Source organism: Megalops cyprinoides, chromosome 8, assembly GCF_013368585.1.
Source record: "Megalops cyprinoides isolate fMegCyp1 chromosome 8, fMegCyp1.pri, whole genome shotgun sequence".
Taxonomy (NCBI): domain Eukaryota; kingdom Metazoa; phylum Chordata; class Actinopteri; order Elopiformes; family Megalopidae; genus Megalops; species Megalops cyprinoides.
In genome coordinates this window covers 9,805,445-9,828,900 of record NC_050590.1, presented here as the reverse complement: position 1 = coordinate 9,828,900, position 23,456 = coordinate 9,805,445, and the positions used below count along the sequence as shown (strand labels likewise).

General features: G+C 42.4%; 1 protein-coding gene across 3 annotated transcripts in view; it reads right to left on the bottom strand.

The window, feature by feature from the left end:
• Positions 1-23,456, bottom strand: part of LOC118782151 (amyloid-beta A4 precursor protein-binding family A member 2-like) — a 64,593-nt gene that overhangs the window by 12,476 nt on the left and 28,661 nt on the right. For 2 of the 3 annotated variants that reach the window (XM_036535431.1, XM_036535432.1), the window contains exons 3-6: positions 9,296-10,420; positions 6,038-6,118; positions 4,917-4,956; positions 3,194-3,339 (exon numbers count right to left, since the gene is read on the bottom strand). In XM_036535431.1, coding sequence (XP_036391324.1) covers positions 3,194-3,339; positions 4,917-4,956; positions 6,038-6,118; positions 9,296-10,399 — 1,371 coding nt within the window. In that variant the 5' untranslated portion in view covers positions 10,400-10,420. The remainder of the gene's footprint in view (positions 1-3,193; positions 3,340-4,916; positions 4,957-6,037; positions 6,119-9,295; positions 10,421-23,456) is intronic. The other variant, XM_036535434.1, reaches the window with a different exon arrangement.

Here is a 23,456-nt window from a genome sequence, read left to right as displayed (position 1 = left end):
AGGAAAAGGGGTTGAGATTTTTCAAGTCACCATGTAAGAGCCAATGCTGCTTTGAAACAGCAGGGCTAAGATCGGGCTGAAAGTATTAATGCTCAGAGCTCGTCTTTGTGACACAGTGGTCGAGTGTGGTTCCCCTGGCCACAGACACATCTGTTGAGCAGACAGTCTTCTTAAGCTGAAGCAGGACTTAATGGAACATAGCTCTGTAAAATTAGCCTTAAGATACAGACACAACACAGTCTGAGACTCACGCAACCATTTCCAGTGAATCAGAGGGCCCTGACCTGTCTCTCTTTGTCTGTTTCTGTGCAGATTTAACTGGCCATGAACTGAATAGTACCTCGGTTTACATGCTGAAACAGCCTGGTCTGATGTACTGCATATAGGAGCAAAGAGCAGCCCAGGGGGTACATGATGGTCTGAGCAGATAAAACAAGGTGGACATCTGCATCCTCTGGCAATAAGCACAGAGACAAGTTGAACACCACAGAGGAAGGAGTGGGTGGTAAAAATGACACTGATACTGCATCAGGTCAGGGGAGCCAGCCAAAAAACGATATAAATAAACAATTATGTTAGTATACACCTTTAAGTTTTCCCCCGGTCAACTACTGCAGAGGGTGTGGTACACAGTAATTAATATGGGAGGATGTGCCAATCCCTGTGTCATGCTGGAGAGATGGTGTGCTCAGAGCTGGCAGGATATAAAACTACTGTATTCGTCTGTCTCTACAGCAGTGCGTGATCCGTTCAGCCTGAGAGAGACGTATTAAGTTCCCTGTCCGAACAGAGGTACTCTTGACAGCAGAAAAGTGAGGGAAAGAGCAGCACAAAAGAATAAGAGCGGCAGTTAATTATCACCATGGTTACAGCCTGGAAGCTTGTGATGGTGGCAAGAAAAAGGACAGATTGCTTTTCAGCAGGATGTACTATATGGAGCCAGTCACATGTTGGGAAGTGGCATAGGGGTGTAAGTACAATACTCACGGGATTAAAATAGCGACAAGAAAAAAAAGACCACTGAGATATGAGAGTCATCCAGGAAGTGGCAGGTTTAGAGCTCTCCACAAAAGTAGGCTGCTGCATCCACAGTGGGTCACAGTGTCACGTACCCCTCCTTTTCCCCAGCCAGTGAAGCCATGGCGGAGAACCAGGCCAATGCCACCGAGCTGACACAAATTCACATTCCGCCACTCATGTTTCTCACCACAAGTGTTCGCTTCCTACAGCAGACCCCAGCCGCACCCCACCATGTGCCGTTTCGTGAAAATACCAAGCTGTAGTTGGGGGTTTCATTTTAATGATTGAGAATAATAAAAAAAAAAAACATCTGATATATGGTAGCTGAGCCATTCCGAAAGTAAAAGTACCATCACTTTTTGTAATCACTGTTACGTTACATTATTTAGGAGACACTCTTACCCAGAGTGACTTAGGTTACAGTTCTTTACGATGTTACCCATTTATACAGCTGGATATTTACTGAGGCAACTGTGGATCAAGTACCTTGCCCAATGATACAGCAGTGGTGTCCCAGCGGGGATGGAACCGGCAACCTTTCGGTTACAAGTCTTGCTCCTTAACCACATTGCTACACTGCAGCCCCCTCTGTTGAGGCTGGCTGCTGTGTTCTGAAATTTTCACACATTGAATGCACCATCAAAATAACAGTGCTTTGTAAGTGACAGCTCTGGCATGATGTATGGGATCAAACTGACATCAGCGGGTGAGATATCTCTGACAGCAGCATTAAATAAGCACAGTCTCCAGGCCCTGCACCTTCATATTTCAGATACTAAGTATGGAGTTTCAGAAGGCAATAAAGCGTAAAGCATGCAGATGGCACATCATCTGAACGTGATTGAAGAAATATACCTTTAGCATACAGAACATCCACAAGTAACGTTCATGAACATATGGGCTCAAATATTTTACCCGGTCAATATTAGATGTATGATTTGACCCACCATACATTTCATCTAGTTTATAATGAATCTACAAAACAAAATGTCTTCATTTAAATCTTTAACATACTGCACGTGGCATGTATTAAAATTCAGCCAATTCTGAAGTGACTGAAATGCATTTTCACTATAATTCTTCCGTATGGCTTGGGCTATTTGTCAGTCTGCAAATAGCACATATAAATCTGCACCAGTTACAGGAAAATGGAGAATTCAATGTTCTGCTGCTCCAGCAATCTGATTACCTCTCCATGTGACATATAACTTTTATTTCTATTGCTCCTAACCAAAGGGTCATTTAGGTATAAGCTCAAACTGAGCTGAGGAGACCAGCGGCATGAATGTCCATGTTGATTTACAGGGAAAACCTGGACTCCTATTTAATTGAGATACCAGGATCACACACTCTGAGCTGAAGTCAGCTGAACCAGCGCTGTAATTATAAAATGTAGCATGTATTCCCTCTCAGACAGCGGCGATAGGACGGCAATGCCATTCTGTCTGGTTTCAGCCATTTTTTTTTTACACTGACAGTCTGTCGGTTCTTTATGTTACTGCTTCTTTGCGGTATCCAAGGGATTATTTCAACTGAATCTTAATAGACAATCCTCTCCCCCTCCATAGACAGATCTCCTACATTAAGAATACTTGGCAGTATAAGCCCCGCAAGCAATCATCGCAATAAAGAGAATTAGATAGGAAATGGGGAACCCATGTGGTTCACACAAATAAATATACACACATAAACCTGTCATTTGTATCTGTGTTAAGGCTCAATTTCACAGTTCCTTTTTTTCATACTGGTTTGTGTGTGTGTGTGTATTTGTGGGGGGTGGGGGGGGTGTTCGTGGGTGTGTGTGTGCATGCTTGTATGTGCGTGAATGCGTGTGCGTGCGTGTGTGTGTGGGCATTAACATGTTAATAGATTTAGCTTCACATTTCTCTCTTGAAAACCTGCAGGGCTTGTTTTCACCATGGGGGATGTTTACATTGTAACAGGGTAAAACACAATTACTTGCTTTTTTTTGCTGTCTGGGCAGGTAGAACTGTAGGATTAACATGATTGTATTTTTACCCCACGGAAGAACCCTGCAAATACTGACTGGGTACTGCAGTCCCTGGCGTATAAACAGAAAATGATATCAGGCAACAACTCCACACAAAATATGAGAGATAACGTTTATCAGTCATGTGTGAGGGCTGGGCCCTTGGGCCCTGTGCTTGTGTACCTTGACCCGGCTCACCGCCTCCTGGGCCTGCATCATGCGGACGTTCTTGGACGGGTTTCTTTCGGACAGCAGGTGTGTGGAGCCCAAGTAGTTGGCGGCAAAGATAATGCCATCAATAAGATCCTCAGGCTCACAGGGTCCAGGGACTGAGCGAGAGAGGGAGAGGGAGACGTGGAGGGAGACAGAGAGAGAGGGAGGAAGGACACAGGGGAGACAAAGACAAAGAGAGAATGGTGGATAAAGAAAGAGATGGAGAGAAAGAGGGATAATGTAACTTACTTTGACTTTTGCCTACACCACCCATACAATGAAAATTTGATTTGTTTGGATTTTTTAACCCGTTCAAACATGTTTTTTCATTTATTCAGCAAAATATGTTTAAGGCTAAACATGTGGATACCATTTATAAATCTTAGCTTGTTAGGGTGAGTCAGACTCCATTTAGATCATAGTAGTCCCTGGAAACTATCCATGGGTCACTTTTCACATCAACAGAATCCAGCTGGTTTTAAGAGATCTTTCAAAACTAAGCGCCAACCCATACAATTGGCCATGAAACTTATGTACCGCTAAAAAATCCACATGATAATATATACAGATAATTTATATTATCTGTATATATTTCTTGTATATTGTGCTTTTTGTCTGTAAATAAGATGTACATTGTCCCTGTGTATTGTCTCTGTATATTCTGTATACTGTCTGTAGTGCTGAGAGACACCAACGGCCAGAACCAAATTCCTTGTGTGTGCTAACATACTTGGCCAATAAATCTGATTCTGATTCTGATTCTGACATTAAAAGCACAAATAAGATGAAGCAATTAACAGAAAGCCTTCACACTGCTACACTGTACGTTCCTTCAGACAGGGAGAAAAAACTACAAGAAGTCTCATGCAGTTCTCAAATTATGGACATCAATTAGAGTGAGTCTCCAGCCTCTCACAGTGCTGCAGTACTGGGACTTTTGAATCATGTTTGCTCTCAGTGGCTTAGAGTGTTAAATGCAGAGAAGTGGATGAAAGCTGAGCAGCGCAATGGCCCTGGGTGGGTGAAGGAACAGGGGAATTAGTCTGCACGTCTGAAATGTAGATGTGTACTTCATGACACCCACTGAGGGACACAGCAAGCTGTAATGAATCAGCCTACACAGACAACTGCACAATACTTCCTTACGCAGTAAGATGCGTAACAAACATCAAAATGATGAAAACTGCTGAACAACAAACAGAGGAATTTTAGGCCTAGCAATATCCATCTGCCTGGTTCTGTAATGCAGATCTTAACTTTGAACTACATAAGGATAAAACAGGGAAAACACCTAAGATGGTATTCAGCTGTGTGTTCAAACAGCTTCAAGTTCTACACGCTATCTCTTTCTTGTTCACTGATGAACAGCTATACACGCTAGGCTAGGAAGCAGATTGACATCCTGGTAATAGATTTCCCTTCAAAAGATACAATCTGGACAACTGCAACACTACACAGCATCTTCAGACATTTTTCCCATTAATGTCTACTCTCCCCACTGTCACTCTGAATTCAGGATTTCAAATCCAAGACGTAGAGGACACACGTCTTGTTCCTTCAGCACATGAACACGACCACAATCTTGTTTTACCATTAAAAAAACATTTTCTTCCACCCACCTGCTCAGATTTTCTTGAAAGCGTTTAATGTCTTAAATATTATGAATGTAAATGTGTAAAAAGTAGTGACTCACCATCTACAAAGCTGGGGAAAGTGGCAGTCTTCTTGGTTTGCTGCAAAACACAAGAATTAGTTGAGCCCTCAGTGCTCCGGAGATGACTAATGAAACCATGACCCATGAGGCCAGTTTTCACATTTTTAGAAAAACTGCATTGGCAAATACTGCTCTTCATTAAAGACACTTAATAATCTCCTTCCTTGCTATCGAAACAGAACATTATTCACCCAAAATGTATTAATGTTACATAATGTTATAAGGATTGTATACACTAACATAACAGTCTCCACCCAAGAGACAATAGGTAAGTCCCTCTATGAATAACGGCCACTACCTAAAACTAAAGCCATCCAAAGCAGGCCACATTGAGAATATATCTGTGCCTAGCAATTATCGCATGAATTTTTGCTCCTTCTGTCCCTTTAATTACATTTAAGCTGACCTACCCTCACACTGTACACAGATTGTCTTCTCTTGACCTTCAGCAGAGAAGACACAGTGTATGCAGGCCAATTAACGTCTGCCTGGTTGTGTTTGCCTATCTTGGTCATTAGTTCAATATCAGGGTGTGATTAAAACAGCATTGGAATGTGGGCAAATCCAAAAAAAATGAGTTCCAAGATCAAAATAAACAAAAAATCTGTAAACTGAATTTGGAGAAGCTGACATGTCTCATTTGGGGTAAAGCAACGCCCTGTACATAGGTACAGCCAGTTATCTAAGGGCTGAGTACTGACATCTGCCTAGTTGTAAACATAGGACTGTTCGGTTCTTACAGCAGGCCATCCAGTACTGTCATGCAGGGGCGTGGCCTTAATGTGTCTGTACAAAACTTTTGCCTGGGGGGGAGTGGGGGGGGGGGGGGGTCTGCTGTAGCATACACTCCCTGGCAAATACATCCTAGAGGAGAGAGCAGTTTAGAATAGTTGCACTGTAAACCGGCCAATCATACACTGTAGGTTTCTGGGCTCAAACATTTATTTCAACGTGAGAGTGAAAGTGCATGAGTGGGCAAAAAGCTGGTTTGTATTGCATGGAAAAAACAAGCCCCTAAGCAGCCACATCGTCCCTTGAGGATTAGAGCTCCAGGAACACAGGGCATGTGCAGCAGAGGCATCTCCCCCTGAATAACTCACCTCAGGGGCGTTGTTATTCTCCACTGGTCCGTTGAGATCTGATCTCTGCTGTTTCCTGGGCTGCTCCACGCTGTGAGAGACCTGGTTGAGAGTAAACGGCGACGAACGCAAGACCCGTGAGAAGAGGCAGAAATGGCTTTCAGGAACGAGGTGGAACAGACAGGGGCAACAACTTGATCTACAGAGCAAAATCCACGTTTGCCTGTTTGCCATGACTGACAACTTGTGATAGCTGCAACGGTTGCATTGGGTTTTGCGCCAGAATCGCATAGCTCTTCTGACTTTGGGGCAGCATCCCTGGTTGGTCTACAAAGCAAAAGGGTATATTCAAGGGTCAGGGGTGGAGCTGAGGGCTCATTGCAGAGGGGGCGAGGACCTGTAGTGGGCCCTTATACAGCCTATTATAGGCTGTATGGAGATGCAAGACAGATCCAACTTACAGAGACGGAAGGGCGGAACGGAAAGAAGTGCGGATTACAATGAGGTGTGCTATTTCATTGCGCGAGACCATTTTTACATACTGCGGCTCCGTCAGCAGTGACGGTGATGGGAAATAACCATCAGCAGTGACAGTGATGGGAAATAAAACAAGACAGCCAGCGATGGCCTAGTTCCTACTTTGGGACTCGAACAGAGGGCGTAATTTTTCTGTTTGTACACTTACACAAGGATACTTGACAGCAAATAAGGTTAACTGTAACTCTGTTGTGCCTCTGCTCATTCAAAATAAATATTGCGGCGAGAAACTTAGCTATGGGTCGGTCAAAAAACGTTACGCCCTCAGTCTGACTTTTTATTTTTTTGCCGCAATCAAGACACACAAACAAACTTTATTCAAAATATCCAACTAAACAACAAAAATGCATGTTCAGTCAGGCAGATTTGGCCCAAGGTGGGCCCCTTTGTAACTGGAAGACACCGTGGGCCCGGGGCAGCTGCACCCTCTGCCCCCCACACCCCCCCCCCCCTCACTTCGCTATAGTCCAGGGTATAAATTAGCAGGACAGAAACTGTGCTGCATTTTGTGACTGCGCAGAAGGTAAGCAGCTCCATGTTAACCTTGCGTGCTGTGTAGAAGACACAATCTTATTTTCTAAAACCTCCAAAAAAATCACACATTGATGTGGAAGGCAACTGTTTTTTCCAGTGGAGACAGGCATCTCAGAACAACAGAGCTTTTAGCACTGAAATAGATAAAAACATACAATGCATAAGGCTTTCATGACCACTTCACAAGCCATGCTTAATGAAAGAGGCTGACTAATGGTATTGATGAAGCCCAACAATTTGACTGAAAGCCTGTCTTCCTGGTTGTTTTTTTTTTTATTTCAAATGAAAAGCTGCCTTGGCACCAAAGTCATAAAACTCTTCAGATTTGATTCAAGCCAAGGCGAGAGTCTAGCTTTCCAGCAGAAATGGGTCAGATTTGAGTAAAAGGAAGTCTTTATTCACAGTGTACCCAAACACGCACAAGCTAAATATACCTGAGGACTTTCTGTAAATATAAATTCAGTTGGTAATACTTTGTCATGCAGAAACCATAGTTAGGTACCTACCATATTTTTGTGACAAACTCCGTATATAACATTGATTATTTGTCAGAGGAGGGAGGCAAAGCATTGACTATAGCTTCAGGGTCATTTCCTATTCCTTGTTCAGTGTAACAGGTTCTCAGCCGTGATAATTTGCTAAGGCTTCCAAAGACTCACATTAGAGTTTATACTGAACCAACCAGAAGCCTTCTCAAGACACTGCCAGACTCACTTTTAGTAGGCTTTTAGTAGTCAACAGCGAGTCCAGGATGCAACGGTCTATGGCAGGTGCCCTGTGAATGTTCTCCTTTTAAACTAAATTTAAATCTATAACAAACAATTTGAGGCCAAAAGCAGATTCTGCTTGCGTCTTCAGAGATTGTGGTTAGAGAGAGAGAAACAGTCAATAGCGTTCTGTGTCGAATCAGCTGAATACTAATATCTAGGGTATGACCCTCAGAGCCTGAGGTGAGACTGCAGGCAGCAAAGCCGTCTTACAGATCTTTATTCTCATGTGTTATTCATAGAGGCTCTTCATTCACTATTAAGCTTCCTACACGTCCGCATGATTGAGTGTGCACTTACACACCACTGCGCTGTTGATTGCACACAGTCTTTTACGTTAAACATGAAATCACTCCGTTTGATAATGTGCACATGTGCTCTTTCACTGACATAATTTTTTTTGCATTCACAGCACAATAGATTCGCCACCTGCACTCATTCTAACTTATAATATCCGGCCTCAGTTCCAGGTTCTAGTCCACCTCGCCAATTAGCCTGTAGTTACAGAATAACATTCATTAGTGGTTTGAGTTGCACTTTGGAAGGCTTCCTGAGCTCACACACACACACACACACACACACTGCAGGAAAGGTGTAGCCCAGTACACTGGCCTAACAAGCAGCAGCCAAACGCGGCATACACACACAAAACCATCTGCATGGGCCAAGACTGAGCACTGCTGCAGTGAATGGGGGACAGGGATGAGCGGGCAGCTGATGCACTCAGAATACATAACAAGGGTCTGTGCTGATTAGATCTGGAGGAGGGTGGGGGGGGGGGGGGGGGGGGGGGGGAAGGAAGGGTTGTTCTGGGGTGGGCAGGTAGAATGCAATAACCAATCTGTCGCCAGACCCGTAAATATCTTCCCCATCATGAAGCTGGTATTAATCATTTTCAATGGCAGAGGACTGTTGCAGAATTTGAAACGACCCTGGTTGCACGGCCTTTGTCCAAGCTGCACCAGTACACGCGCATATACATAATACGCTCTCATATATGTGTTTATCAAAGGAGGCTTGCCTCTTAATGGGACATGTGGGCTGGTATGTCATCGTGATCTGCAGTAAAAATTTCCTCATTACATTATTGCCATTTAGCAGACACTCTTATCTAGAGCAAATTAAATAGGTAACAATTTGTACCCATTTATACAGCCGGATATTTACTGAGGTAATTGTGGGTTAAGTACCTTGCTCAAGGGTACAGCAGCAGTGACCCAGCAGGAAATTAAACAGGCAAACTTTTGGTTATGATTCCTGCTCCTTACCACTATGCTACACCACCACCAAGATTTTCTCACAAAACAAGGATCATGTTTGACACAACGCTGCTACAGTTATTATTTTACTCTGTACAGTCTGATATTGTTACATTTTTCCTAGTCAGTTTTCAGGTCACACAAGCAACACAGCCAGAGAGGATTTGAGCAGGACCCCTCACCTGTTCCTGTGCCCACTGCGTCCTTTCCTCAGGGGTGCATGCTCGCACCTTTGGTCCCCTCTGCAGCTCTGGGTTGCTGCGCCGGGCAGGGGGGATATTGAGAGACTTGGGTCGGCTCTCCCGGTGGTGGGGCGGGGTATAGGGGGCTTGCTCCGGCTTGGAGGGGGACTCTGCGAAGTCCTTGGGTGTACCGTCAGGCGGCAGCTCCTCTGGGCTCTGGTCAGTGCCGCTGCTCAGGCTGCCCATACTCATGCTCATTTTGATCTCCGCCACGATCTGGTCAATGTCCTCCTCTGGGTCCTCCCCACCCTCACCCCTACCCCCACTCCCACCCTCCATGTCCTCACGGTAAGAGGACACATGCACAGGGTTCCCATTGTCCTCTGGGACGTAATAGTCCCCTGTGAAGTCACCTCCGTCTTGCTCCTCCCCTTCTTCCTCCTCATTGGGGCCGTAACCCCTGCTCTCTTCTTCTCCTTCCTCCTCCTCTTCTTCATTCCCGGGCACAGGGACATGGAGAGGGGCGGGGCACTGGTCCACGGTAGGCTCTGGGGTGCTGTTGTAACCCGATGCATCCACATCCTGCTCGAGGACCTCGCGCTGCCCCTCAGGCTCCGCCCATTCCTCCACCGCCTCCTGTGACTCGTGGGCATCGGCAGGCACCGTCAGCTGGGGACAGACGGAGGCGTAATCCCTCTCCTCACACTCTACCCCCTCCAGGTAGCTGTCGTCCTCGGGGCAGTAGCGGATGTAGTAGGTCACGCCCTCATCCTCCTCCGCCAGCCCCTCGTCGTAGTCCTCCTCCTCATCTGACGTGTTGTTGACGTAGTCGGAGCTGGAGTCTCCATCCATGCTGTCAGGGTGCGCATGGCAGTCTGCTTGGGCATGGTCTGGAGTAGTGGGTGTGCCCGGGCGGCTGTCTTTCAGGTTAAGCCCCTGGGAGTCGCAGTAGGTGTGCTGGGGTGCCTCCTCCTCACTCTGGGATGCCTCGTCATGCTCCTCTGTGGGGAGTCGTGCAGGACAGGGCCGAGAGAGGGGCTCCGACATGCTGCTGTTCGTCCCAGGCCTCTTTCTGTGAGCCATCACTGGCTTCTCACACACCATACATCTCTGCCTCTCTCAATCCTGGAAGACAAACAGGAATCCTATTACTGCTGAAGCAATTATGACCACCATGACAATAAACACGCGCAAGTTAAGACAACAGCACTTGGCAAACAAGCAGAAAGACGCTTTCGTCGTTTTGGAGTTATTTAGACACAGCGTGAGGCATCGCAGCTATCTGCGAGAACCTGAAAAGACAATTAAGTGATCACTGGTATTTCACTCAAAAAAAAAAAAAATAAACCTTGAGAAAGCATATCAAACTTGCGAATAACCCCACGGAGCTGCTGAACGTATGCTTACTTGTCTGAGGTCTAATAAAGCTTTCATTTTGACACATCCAACAACTCAAGAAATACTTTGGCACCAATGATTCACAGCTGCCCACAAATGGCTTTTCTCTAACACTCCCGTGGGGCTTCCTCCTTGAGACCAGCACTGGCTAAAAATGCGGTTTAAGCTAATTTAGGTAAAGACTGGGCACGGGTTTCTTTGATTTTACAATGTGGCTGTGCAACTGGGAGTAGACATGATACAGGTGACAAGCAAGGGTGATAATTACACACATAATGACACTGTGAAAGTGCAGATTTGTTTAGCTAGAAAAGATCAGGTTTTTATGCTTTGTTATAACACCCCTCGTGTTGACTCGTTGAGATACTGCAGCTAGTGCTATACAGATCACTTTGGATAGGTCAATGAATTTTTTTTTTTCTTTCCAACAGCATTGTTCTCTCTTTGCCTGTGTGACAGCTTCAGAGCTTCAGATGTGGGATCACAGCACCACTGAACTTCTAATTGCTTTCTGGGATCAAGACAGACTGCGATGCATTTAATTTTATTTGCACATACCCCTGCTCCGATGTGATTACAGAGACATGCTTTATTTACTTCAGAATCCTCATTCTCACCCTTAAACTACTCTTCAACTCTGATGTTTTCACTCTGGGTAATTACACTGTGTTATAGAGAGTGGTCTTGTCTGCAGACTGTAGAGAACTAACCTGAAATCACAGAAAAATCTTCTCATATTCACTTAATAGGGCTTCATCTCAGTATTAAAAAGTGAAACAATCAATGCACAAATAGAGATTTCCCACTGACAGCAAGTACTCAGACACAAGTACAACAGCAGATTCTTTGGTGGCCCGCCAACCTCAATCTTAGAGAAACAGAGAAGAAAGTGTGCGTGTCAGCCCCGTCTTCTGTTCAGAACTGTAACTGCGACTGTGAAGTGTCAATGATGGCAAATTCAAAGAAGAGGCTCAAAGGACACATTTCAGTTGTCACGTCCCTCAGATCTGGGGGGGGGAAAGAAAAGAAAACTCAGCTCTCAATGGAAAGCAATCAGGTAGCTGAGGAATAAAAGAAAAAAAAGTGTGTGTGTTCAACGGGGACCGGATAATGAGAGGATTCCACTGGGGTAAGCCATCGAAAATCATACCCGATGGACACAATGGTGCAGAAAATACACATCACGGCAGGGGAAGCAGTGAGAAATGGAAATCTAAGCATTGGTGGCACACATCCCACGTCCTCCCTCACTATACCCCTGAGCCTTCTCCAGCTGCCCCTCCCAGACACAGCCTGCACTGCCAGGGTTTTGTTGTTGCTTTTACCACCCCCCCCAATTCTTTTTTTCCCTTTATGTATAATTTCCATCAGCAGCAATTTCCACGGCTAAGTACTCCGGAACCTGCAGCAGCACGAAGTGTCCTCTGTACAGGGGCGCCGGCATGCAGAGGCACAGACCCAGCCTCCAGCCCAATTAAAGGGCGTTGATGACTGTGAATAAACTGCTGCTGGGCAGCGGGGTGACTGCTTTATGGTGCCACCATAGGGGGGGGGGGGCGCGAGGTGAATTCCACTAACCTCTTTTTTTTTCAGGGCGCAGGCCACATTACGATAAGCTGAGACACACATTTTAGCTACTAATGAGGCACGTTTGGCACTGCCAGAGCCCTGGCTTTCACTCAGACAAACTCCAGATTTGTTAGACAGGTTTTGCTCCCGCAAGTGATGTGGTATAACTGCCCTGTGCACAGCCAGCCTTCCTCAAAGCAATGCCATGTTCACTACGCCTTAGATATGTTTACGAAAGGTGCTCCACTGCCTACCTTCATCCCGGACAAACTCAGGCTTCTAACAGGAATGTTTCACAGCCTATCCCCAACCTCTTCAGCCTGCACTAAAACCCTAAATGTATGCCTTTTCCTGCGCCACTAAGCAATCATGCCCAGGTCCGACAGGAAATTACTGGTAACCAAGGGTAACTGCCTCCCTTGGGTACCTCTAGCATTTAACCTCCTGCTCCATTAATACACCTCTGCTACATTCCTGAGTCCCCCTCTGGATGGACCACATCTTCTTTCAATCTACCAGATGCTTCCCAATCACAGAATCCCAGCAAGAGCAGTGCCATTCTTTTCCTCTGTTTGCCCTGGTGACAGCACCAAGCATTTGCATCACGAGTTCCCCACTCACAGCTCTTCTTTTTATTGAATTTGAATAAATTATCATGTAAATGATGATCTCATCACAACAAATACAGAAGGACTCCATCCTCTCCTGTTCTATTCAAATTCAATGAAGTCAAGCTGTATCCGGTTAAATCAATATGAAATATCATGGGGTGTCAAGCCTTAATTGGTATAATTCGCACGCCAAACAATACTGCCCATCAAACGGCTATTGCGTAATGTGAAATCATACACCGTGTGAGGAAGCACAGCTCTGGCTGTGGAGCCCTACACAAGCAATCAGAAATGCAGCCAGGCATTCTCGCCATGTCCATTTTCTGTTTCACGATTTACAACCTAACGACTGTGAGGGGACAGTCAGACGAGCCCGCCGCGGCCAGCTGGAGACCAGAGCAGCAATTTGTACAGCAAAAAAAGCACAGCCCCCAAAAATACTGTGGTTATGAAACTAAATCCAGCGCCTTCCACAGGCTGTCTCACAAAGCCCATGAAGGGGATGATGCACGATTCTCCTTCAGAGAAATGAAGAACAAATAAAAATTACAGCACAAATTGATCATAAATTATCATCATGGTCTGCTGAATGAATCGACCTGTAACATATTGACAATATAAGTCAAAGCAACGGAAAATATTAATTAATAAACTGCGAAACATGACCTATTCCCCGTTATAAAAACAAAGGAATAGTGAGGACAAGTTGTAATGTAAATGCTTTGTCACCCGGAGGACAAAGGCAAGCCACCCGTGCCCTGCGGTTGTGTGATGTGTGTAGTGGTGCGGCTCTGTAGTTCTGCAGCAAGGGGGAGAGGAGGCTGAAGGTCACACTGTGATGCAGGCTCCCTCTTCTCCAAGCTGGGGTCAGCCAACCAAGCTGTTCTCAGGGGAGATCCAGCTCTGTCACCAGTGAGGTCAGACTTTACCCAGCTGCCACTGGAGCACTGGAGCTGCTAACATTCCTCATAACAATTCTTTATTATAATTATTATTTTACTATAGTTGTTATTATCATTATCTCCCAATACAAGTTACCCTTAAACTCTGGAAAAAGAAAGAAAGCTCTGTCACCAGTGAGGCCAGACTTAAAACAACTGCCACCGAAGAACTGAAGCTGCTAACACTCTTCATAATAATTCTTCTTCTTTATTACTACTATTATCATTATAATTATAATAATTATTGTTATTATTTCCCAATAAAAGCTACCCTTAAACCTTGGAAACAGAAAAAAATAAAGCCTTGCTCCCTCTAACTCATACATAACACATTTTTACCAAATGTATTTCCCATTACACTACAAAAGTGACAAAGGAAAATTGTATCTTAAGTGGGAAATACTGCTCACAGGTGATAGTTAAGGGGCATCAAGGCACATCAGGGACAGCATTTTTAGTAAAACTCACTAAAACTCACGCTTAGTAACACTCACTGAATCGAGCAGCAGGGATAAGCATTTGACTTAATTATGGAAAAATACAGATAATAGTTGGTTGTCTCCTAAATCATTTTCTTCCCTTTTATCACCATCATCACAGTCTTCCACAAACATCATTCATCATCTAGGACCAGACAGGAGGTAAATACTTAGAAATATACATAAGGAACAGAAATTACATCTGGCCTTGATGATTCATCTAGTTGTGGGCTCTATACATACTGTGAAGTCATTCAATAAAATACAACAATTAAGTTTTAAAAACCAATGCAGCAGAAAAGCAGGCATTTTGCACACTGTGAAATTGTGAGATGCAACTCCTGATCTCCGATGCCTCTCCCGCAGCACAAAGAGGTACTCAGCAGGCCCTGGAAACAAGCAGTAGTCACACATAATTCACTGCAGAGGCACGATACACAATTTCAATTCAAAAGCTGGAGAACCAATAAAATTCACAGCAGATTTACCGTGCTTTCATGCATCGGTGGAATGAAAAATGAATGTGCGTTTCCTTTCCCGTGGATGAAAGACATTGTGACAAAAGACGCATACTCCCTCACAACATGAATACACAACTGAGCCCTCCACCATACCCAGAGATTTCATGTATTGTTAATCTCATTAATGATAAATGTAAAGTGGGAGACTTAGAGCTAATCAGATTCGTTATGTTTAATTAATTGTCCAAATTGAACTGGATGGAACAAAATCGATACCTGCTTTTACCTGAAACATGAGCTGTGGTGTTTGAGGTATGGTTTCATTTATTTATTGACCTGTTTCTTTACTTACTTATTTGACAGATTGACTTACTTATATCCAGAGTAACTTTACTAAGCCTCAATGCTTGATATTGTATTATTATAATATATTATTATTACATGACATTATTATGATCAATATTCAGTGCATATCACAGGAGCAACAGCAGGATGGTTCCATATTAGGCAGTAAAAGTGAATAAGCCTTAAGCTAAAAAGCACTGCTACAAGAGAAATGCAGAAGTCACCGTTTTAGAGTATGCATTAAACAGTCCCTAAGTATCCAAACTACCTCAGACACATACCTAAAATATGTTGACACAACTACATAACCAAACTACAAAGAATAAACTCAGTACTTTACTTTCTATCTTAGTATTCACATGGAATCATTTACATTTACACTCAGTGACCACTTTATTAGGTACACCTCTTTAATACTGGGTAGGACGCCCCTTGGACCCCAGCTTGGACCAGTCTGGCCATTCTCTCTGACCTCTGTCATTAATAAGGCGTTTTCGCCCACAGAACTGCCGCTCGCTTGATGTTTTTTGTTTTTCGCACCATTCTCTATGCACTCTAGAGACTGTTGTTCATGAAAATCCCAGGAGATCAGCCGTTTCTGAGATACTCAAACCACCCTGTCTGGCACCAACAATCATCCCACGGTCGAAGTCACTTAAATCAGATTTCCTACCCATTCTGATGTTTGGTCTGAACAGCAACTGAACCTCTTGACCATTTCTTTATGATTTTATGCATTGAGCTGCTGCCAGATGATTAGCTGGTGAGATATTTGCATCAACGAGCAAGTGTACAGGTGTAACTAATAGAGTGCACTCTTGAGTGTACATTTACATTTATTCATTTGGCAGACGCTTTTATCCAAAATGACTTACAAGTGAGGTGCAGTACAACACAAGCAAAAAACCACACAGTCAATAAGTACTGCTTGACAAGGTTCCAAAGTTGGCCAGGCAAGGTACAAACTAGCAAGTAGGGCTAACGAACCATGGAACTAGGCACAGGTCACATCCAGGTTCTAGTCACCAACCTGAAGTCTGTATACGTGAATTTCCAGTCAGTAACAGGTTACGAGTAGCTCTTTCCACCAATGGGGGTTAGTGTTGGTACAGTGGGGTAAAAACGAGCAGATGACTAGAGGGTGCCAAGCAGAGAGCTTGTGCAGTGGTATATGGTCTGACGATGTACAACACCATATTAAACCAGAGCAAATATTTAACACAATATGGTCTATGGTGTATAATAAAAGAAGTCAACAATATTAGAAGCACAGCATGACCAAGTTTCAATAGTTGGCCAGACAAGGCACAATCTAACTGGAGAGATACGAGTGCATTAAACCATTAGATTTGAATTTTTTTTAAAGGAAAATGAATTTTAAAACATAAGAAATTGTTTTAGGTGGTAGTGTTTCAGGGGATAAGGTGAGCAAGGAAGAGCTGTGCCTTCAGCAGAGCTGGTCTTGAGCATATTATCTCAAATACCTTCAACTGCAATAAAATAGCTCCATCTAATATTATCTGAACATTGTGGGGTGGACTGAGCTCTGATGTAAATTTTTTTCTTGAGCATAAAAACAGTGCAGTTTAATTTCTCACATTCATTTCTCGTTTCAAACAAAATAAGTGAAGCATAACAGAGCAGAAAAATATCCCTGTGTCAGGTGACCAAATGTTCTCATTTCTATTCAGACTGAAGAATAACATCAGAGATGTACAGCTGGGGGTAGTTGCATTGCCAAAATTGTAATGCAAAATTTCCCTCCTATTGTTAATATGACACACAATGTAATGCATACATAACAAATATATCACATCACTTCAGACGTATTAATTGTAATTCCTACTGATTACTTCCATTAGCAATATGCATATCCATATGCAAAATGCAATAATGACCTTTAAAACATTTTGAAAAACTATTTAGGACCTTTACAAAGAAAATTTTACATTGATATATGGTATACATACTGTAGGTTAAGATTCATAAAAAAAAAAGACAACATTTTCTTTCAGTTGAAAAGGATTTTACATATGAATACTGACCTACATACACTATATATCCATTCATCTTTTTGTCTTTCAAAAGGGCAGTCTTTCAATGCCAGTTCATGCTGGGATATATGCACATTTTAAAATGAAAATTGAAATTGAAAATTTTCAAGCAGCAAACCCTTTACGCACTCCTCAGACTTATGTTTCACAGATAGCCTATAAGCTCACTGCCTAAAACTATGGTTTGAGACACACACTACCGGTCAAAAGTTTTAGAACACCCCCAATTTCTATGAAGGAAAGACCTACGCTTTTACGGGTTATAATGTTCTGTCTGTCTTCCTTCGTTAATTGCCTTTTTCTCGCCATTATGATAAGCAATATACTACCTCCTGCAGTGCAATACTGTCCAAATAATGCTTCAGAGGATGTAGTAACACAGTCTGTTCTAACACTGCTTTTATACAGACAGAGGGTTTGTAAGTGATCAACAAAAGTCGGGACACCTGTAGGAATTGTTTGCATCAACTTTCAAGGCTTAATTTACTTCCATTGCTGCAGAAAAGCTGTTAATCCATTACTTGTTCCCTGAAAAAGGATTTTGAAAAAGGATTTTTTTTGTAACTCTGAAATCTAAACTTTTTTTAACCTCTGGCAGTTTACCGCTTCCTTTTGTTCTATTTCAGGTCATTCACTGGATTTGAACCGCTTAAATTTCAATAAATTGGAAAAATGGAGTTGTTCTAAAACTTTTGACCAGTAGTGTACATGTAGCTCACCTCTGTTTTGGCATTTCAGAACACTAAAGCGGTCTATTGAATTATTTCCATTTAACAGTGCACTGTAAAAAGAGAATCCTAATGGGCACCCTATATTCGAGAATGGTTACCTCAAATTTTTTTCAGTCCACAGAACAGTGTAGAAACATATTTTATAACTGTGCTTATAGAATGATTGTTCACAGATGTCTTCCACTGTAAGTTAACATCCGTTCATTTTTATTCTGCCCTTCATAGCAGCCTGGAGTGCCCTACAAATAAGATCACCATTGCCAGGTCAAACAAATTTTCTTCATAACTTTCCCTGATAGCTTAGAAAACTTTTGACTGCCCAGTACAAGCATCACCACCCAGCTATAGCATCAATGCAGGAGGGTAAACATCTGCAAAGCAGGTTCAAGGCAGACAAAGAGCTGGTGTGGTGCAACACCAAGGTTTAAATCCCATTTTGACCAAATTAGCTGGTTTCAAAGGGGTAAATACTAAGGATCCATTAGACCACAGACTGTTGTTAATTTCTATGGAAATCTTAGCCTACTGATGCACTGAGCAAATCCCATCTCCCCCTTTCATCTGATCCTTCCGCATCATCTTTATTTGACTGACACTCTTATACAGAGTGACTGAGAAGGCTACCACTGCAAAATACATCAAAGGCATCAGAGCTGAAACAAGAACAATGACAACATGTTACAGTAAACAAGCAATGAGGGGAAAACCCACACCAGAAACAAAAACAGTGCTTAGCTATCATCCTTCAGAGAAAAATACTTGCATTGTATTATATTGAATGTAGAGCCAAAACTGATCTATCAAAGCAACATTACCTCAATATAGCAAGCAACATTAAATCTTAGCGCCAAATAACGATTATTAGGAGGAACATTAATTTGTAACATAGTACTTTTCCTTAGTGACTAAGAATTAAGACTTGCTGTGCTATGCTACATCATATAAGAAGTCACCTAAGGATCAGAATTTGGATGTTATAAATTGGAGAAGTCCAAATTCTGGGAACAAATTAAAGTCCGAGCAGGTTTGTTTTCAGTCAGTGTTGGAATAGGGTGAGCAGATGTGATAAAGAATTGAAAATGGTTAGGGCCAAGGATGTTGTTCTCAATAGGAAAACAGGGTGTGTTTGAATATAGAACATTCAACCTCAGTGGGAGAACAGAGACAAGGTGACAATTCTGAACAACAGTGGGGTCAACAGTAGGGTGTTTTTTTTTTAGACAAGTGCATGAACATAAGAACATATGATGACGAGAACAGGCCATTCGGCCCAACTAAGCTCGCCATTTCTTAATTAAAGAGTATCCAAAACTGCATCAAGTCTGGACTTGAACACAGCAAGGGTCTCTGCCTCAACTACATGACCTGGCAACTTATTCCATGTATTGATAACTCTTTGTGTAAAATAATATTTCCTTACATCAGTGCGGAACTTACTCTTAACTAGTTTCCATTTATGTCCTCTTGTTTTACAGACTGAACTCACCCTAAAGAATCTATTATAGTTAACCTTATTGATTCCTTTTATAAATTTAAATACCTCAATTAAATCACCCCTAAGCCTCCTCTCGCTTAATCTAAACAGGTTAAGTGACTTGAGTCTTTCCTCATAGCATTTATATTTCATGCCAGGAACTAATTTAGTTGCCCTTCTTTGAACCTTTTCTAAAGCTTCAGTATCTTTTTTATAGTGCGGTGCCCAGAACTGCACACAGTATTCCAGGTGCGGTCTGACTAAGGCATTGTATAATTTTAATATAACCTCTTTAGATTTATACTCAATAGTTTTGGCTATATATCCCAGCATCCTGTTGGCCTTTTTTACTGCTACAGCACACTGCCTAGATCCTGTTAAGCTTGGGTCAACCATTACTCCCAAGTCCTTTTCAAAATGAGCACATTCTAGTTTTTTTCCACCCATGAAGTAGTCTTGTTTAAGGTTCTAATTTCCTACATGCAAGATTTTACATTTATCTAAATTGAAAGTCATCTGCCAGGTATCTGCCCACTTTTGGATGCTGTTTAGGTCTTCCTGTATTATTTTAGTTGATTCTATACTGTTGGCTAGACCCCCTAGTTTTGTGTCATCTGCAAATTTTACTATTTTACTTCTAACCTTTGCATCAAGATCATTTATGTATATAAGAAATAGCAAAGGCCCCAACACCGATCCCTGCGGGACTCCACTTCGTACAGGACCCTGCTCCGATACAATTCCTCCCACAGTTACAGTCTGCTTTCTATTAGACAGCCAACTTCGAACCCACTCGGTGATGGCTCCTGTAATTCCCGCAGATGTCATTTTCAATATGAGTCTCTCGTGCGGAACTTTGTCAAATGCCTTTTGAAAGTCCAAATAGATAATATCATAAGCCTGGTTTGAGTCCAGACATCCTGTAGCTTCCTCAAAGAAGTCCAGGAGGTTTGTTAAGCATGACCTCCCTCTGCGAAAACCATGTTGGCTATCATTTAGAACACCATTTCGTTCCAGGGATAATTGCAAATTATCCCTAATGATGGATTCCAGTATTTTGCATGCGATACAAGTTAAGCTGACAGGCCTATAATTTCCTGGTTCAGTCCGGTCTCCTTTCTTGTAGATAGGTACTACACTGCCATGTTTCCAGTCATCTGGTATTTCTCCAGTTTTAAGGGATTGCTTAAAAATAACTGTCAGAGGCTTGTAAACCACCTCTGCTAGTTCTCTGAGAACTCTTGGATATATTCCATCAGGGCCTGCTGCCTTATTTGTTTTAAGTTTTTGAAGTTTATCTAGTACTTCTGCATCATTTAAATCAATTTCCTCTATAAGTCTCTGAGAACTGACTGCACCTGAAGGCATATGCAAAAACACTTCACTAGTGAAACTCTCCACAAAGTAACTGTTTAGTGTATCAGCAATAGCTTTGTTATCGTAAACCATAACCCCATCCTTATTTTTTATACCTCTTATTTCATCCTTAACTATCCTTTTTTGACCATAATATTGAAAAAAACGTTTAGAGTTGCTCTTTGCATCTAGTGCAATTTGTCTTTCATAACATCTTTTGGCTTCCCTTATTTTTTTCTTAACTTGAGCTCGCATATTACTGTATTCAATCTTATTTCTATCTGAGCTCTCCAACTTATATTTTCTAAATAATTTCCTTTTTTGTGTTAAACTGTTCCGCAGTGACTTATTCATCCACTGTGGATGCTTCTTTTTCAGTTTTCCTTTTCTCACTTGCGGAATGAATTTACGCTGTACATCCAAAATAATCGTTTTAATACTAGGGAAGAGGAGAGAGGTATTAAAGAGGGAGTAGATGTAGCATCATTAACAGAATCATCATCATCAGACATCACTTATGTTCAGTGCTTCATGACCATTTCCATTTGTAAAACTGATCACCTGATTAGTGATAAAATCTTACCAATTTTACAATTATTCCTCTTGACCTGGGGTAAAACTAGGGTACAATCATGAACTTGAGAGAAGACGATAGTATTTTCCTTGAATAAAATTCTTCTATTATGCAGAGTGTACTATTATTTCTTTCATTTCTTTTCATCTTTGTTGACAACACAAGTAAAACGTCATTTTTGTTCTTCATAGCTGATTGGCACTTTTATTACTGTGAGAGAAGGACACATTTCACCATTACCACTCCAGCACCATTTGACTAACCTCTCCCCACTGGTTCCATTAGGGTCCGGCTCTCAGTTCAATGACTGTATCGTCCGGCTGCCCACTCCGACGCAACAGATTCCATATAACCACTTGCTGGAGGAGGACACCGAAATTGTTTTGAAATTGGTCCAAAACACACAGTGTACAATGGGCAGAATGAACAAATAGCTGGTGAATCTTGGTGCATTCCCTACACATAATTCTTTTCCCACAGCACCCAGAGCTCCAGCTTGAGCAGATCAGATCAGAGTATCTGATTTGGAGTCATTTCAAGCACAGCTGGAGTAGAGTACTGTCTTGTAAATGAGACTTATTTATATTAGGTACAAGATGGAGCTACAAATTAGTCTGCAAGCCTCTTGTTGTAGGGTTGACAAATGCCCCTCTTATAAGTTCTTGTGATTTACAATGAGGGGGTGGGGGGGGGGACAAATCGCTGTCTTTCCATCCCCTAAACATGGCTCAGGACTGGCCTCATGGAGACTTAAACACAGCACAGTCACAGCCATCTGTTTGATTGGAGAATAAGCAAACAGCAGTGGAGACACTAATGGATGTCTCTTTGCTGTAAGTGAGGATAATTACTTATTCTGCTTCCCCTCGAAAGGCAAACAGGAGGCTTAACCAAGAATATTCTCTGTTCTTTTATTCTCTGCACAGAGTTCCTTCTGTTTTTAACTTGCTAATTGTCAAAGAAAAGGACACCATGCATAGGTAGTACATACTTCATGTTGATTGTTACAGTGCCTTTGATTTTGTACCTGTCCTTCTTTTTAAAAGTAGAACTTAAAAAAAAAAACATTAATTATTTGCTCTTGTCTGTGAAATGTCATATTGACACCCCAAAGGACATCATTTTCGGAACAGGTTGGTATTGTTTTGTATAAGCAGTGTTTCTGTATACTTTGGTCCCTTTTTTACTTTCAATACATGATTCTTTACAGATAGAAATATACAACAGGCTGAACTTTTACAAGTGTTTTTTAAGTGAATGTAACCAAAAGGCTATACACAAAGGATGCTACAACTCCCCCCAGTTGAGGCTAGCTGTTTCTTGGCCTTTAGTTGTCCTAACAGTTCAGCCACTGAAAAACTCATTTCTCAAACCAGTTCTTGTAACAAACTTGAGGGGGGACCACAACAGCCTGGACATTTCTCGACTGCACAGGCAGGTTTCTGAATCTACACCTATAACAGCAATATGTAAGGTCAAGAGAACAGATACAGGAGAACAGCACTGATGGCTTTTAATCAATCACAGTATTCATCTTTGCTTCAGCAGATTGGGACTTGGTGTGAATTACTGGTTAGAATTAGTTTGGCTGGACTCTTTCTACTCATTGGTATAAAAGCAGTAATCAGTAGGTACTGGTTCACAGGTTGGCCAGGGAGCAAGGAAAGACACAGCTGGAAATTGAGTCTTTATTTAAGCTTCATGGTGTGCATCTTGCTGAACAATGTTACCTTAAAATGCATTGAATTTCACTGTGAAATTCAACTCCATCCCCCTCCAATTTACCTTCTCATGTGAACAATTAACCACCACCTATCAAAAAAATATACCTAGTGATGGGAGATATCATACATACAGCAAAAGGAGATACTCCTTTTTATGTAATAATTCTGGTCTCCCAGCACAGAAAGCCAGAGCACCACCCCCCTCCACTTAACATGAGTGAGTTGCTGCCTTACAACAAGTGTCATTGGCCAAGACAGAATCATTAGGCTGTGATTAAAGTCGTGTAATGCAGTCAACTAAAAAATGGAAAAGTACAGGACCAGTTAATACAGCATTTTTTCAGGATGCCTCAAAATTCCCAGAGCCAACAGTCTGTGAACTCCACACTCTGTAGGTGCACTATGCATGATAGATAAAATGTTTTAAGGCCCTTTCATGCATTT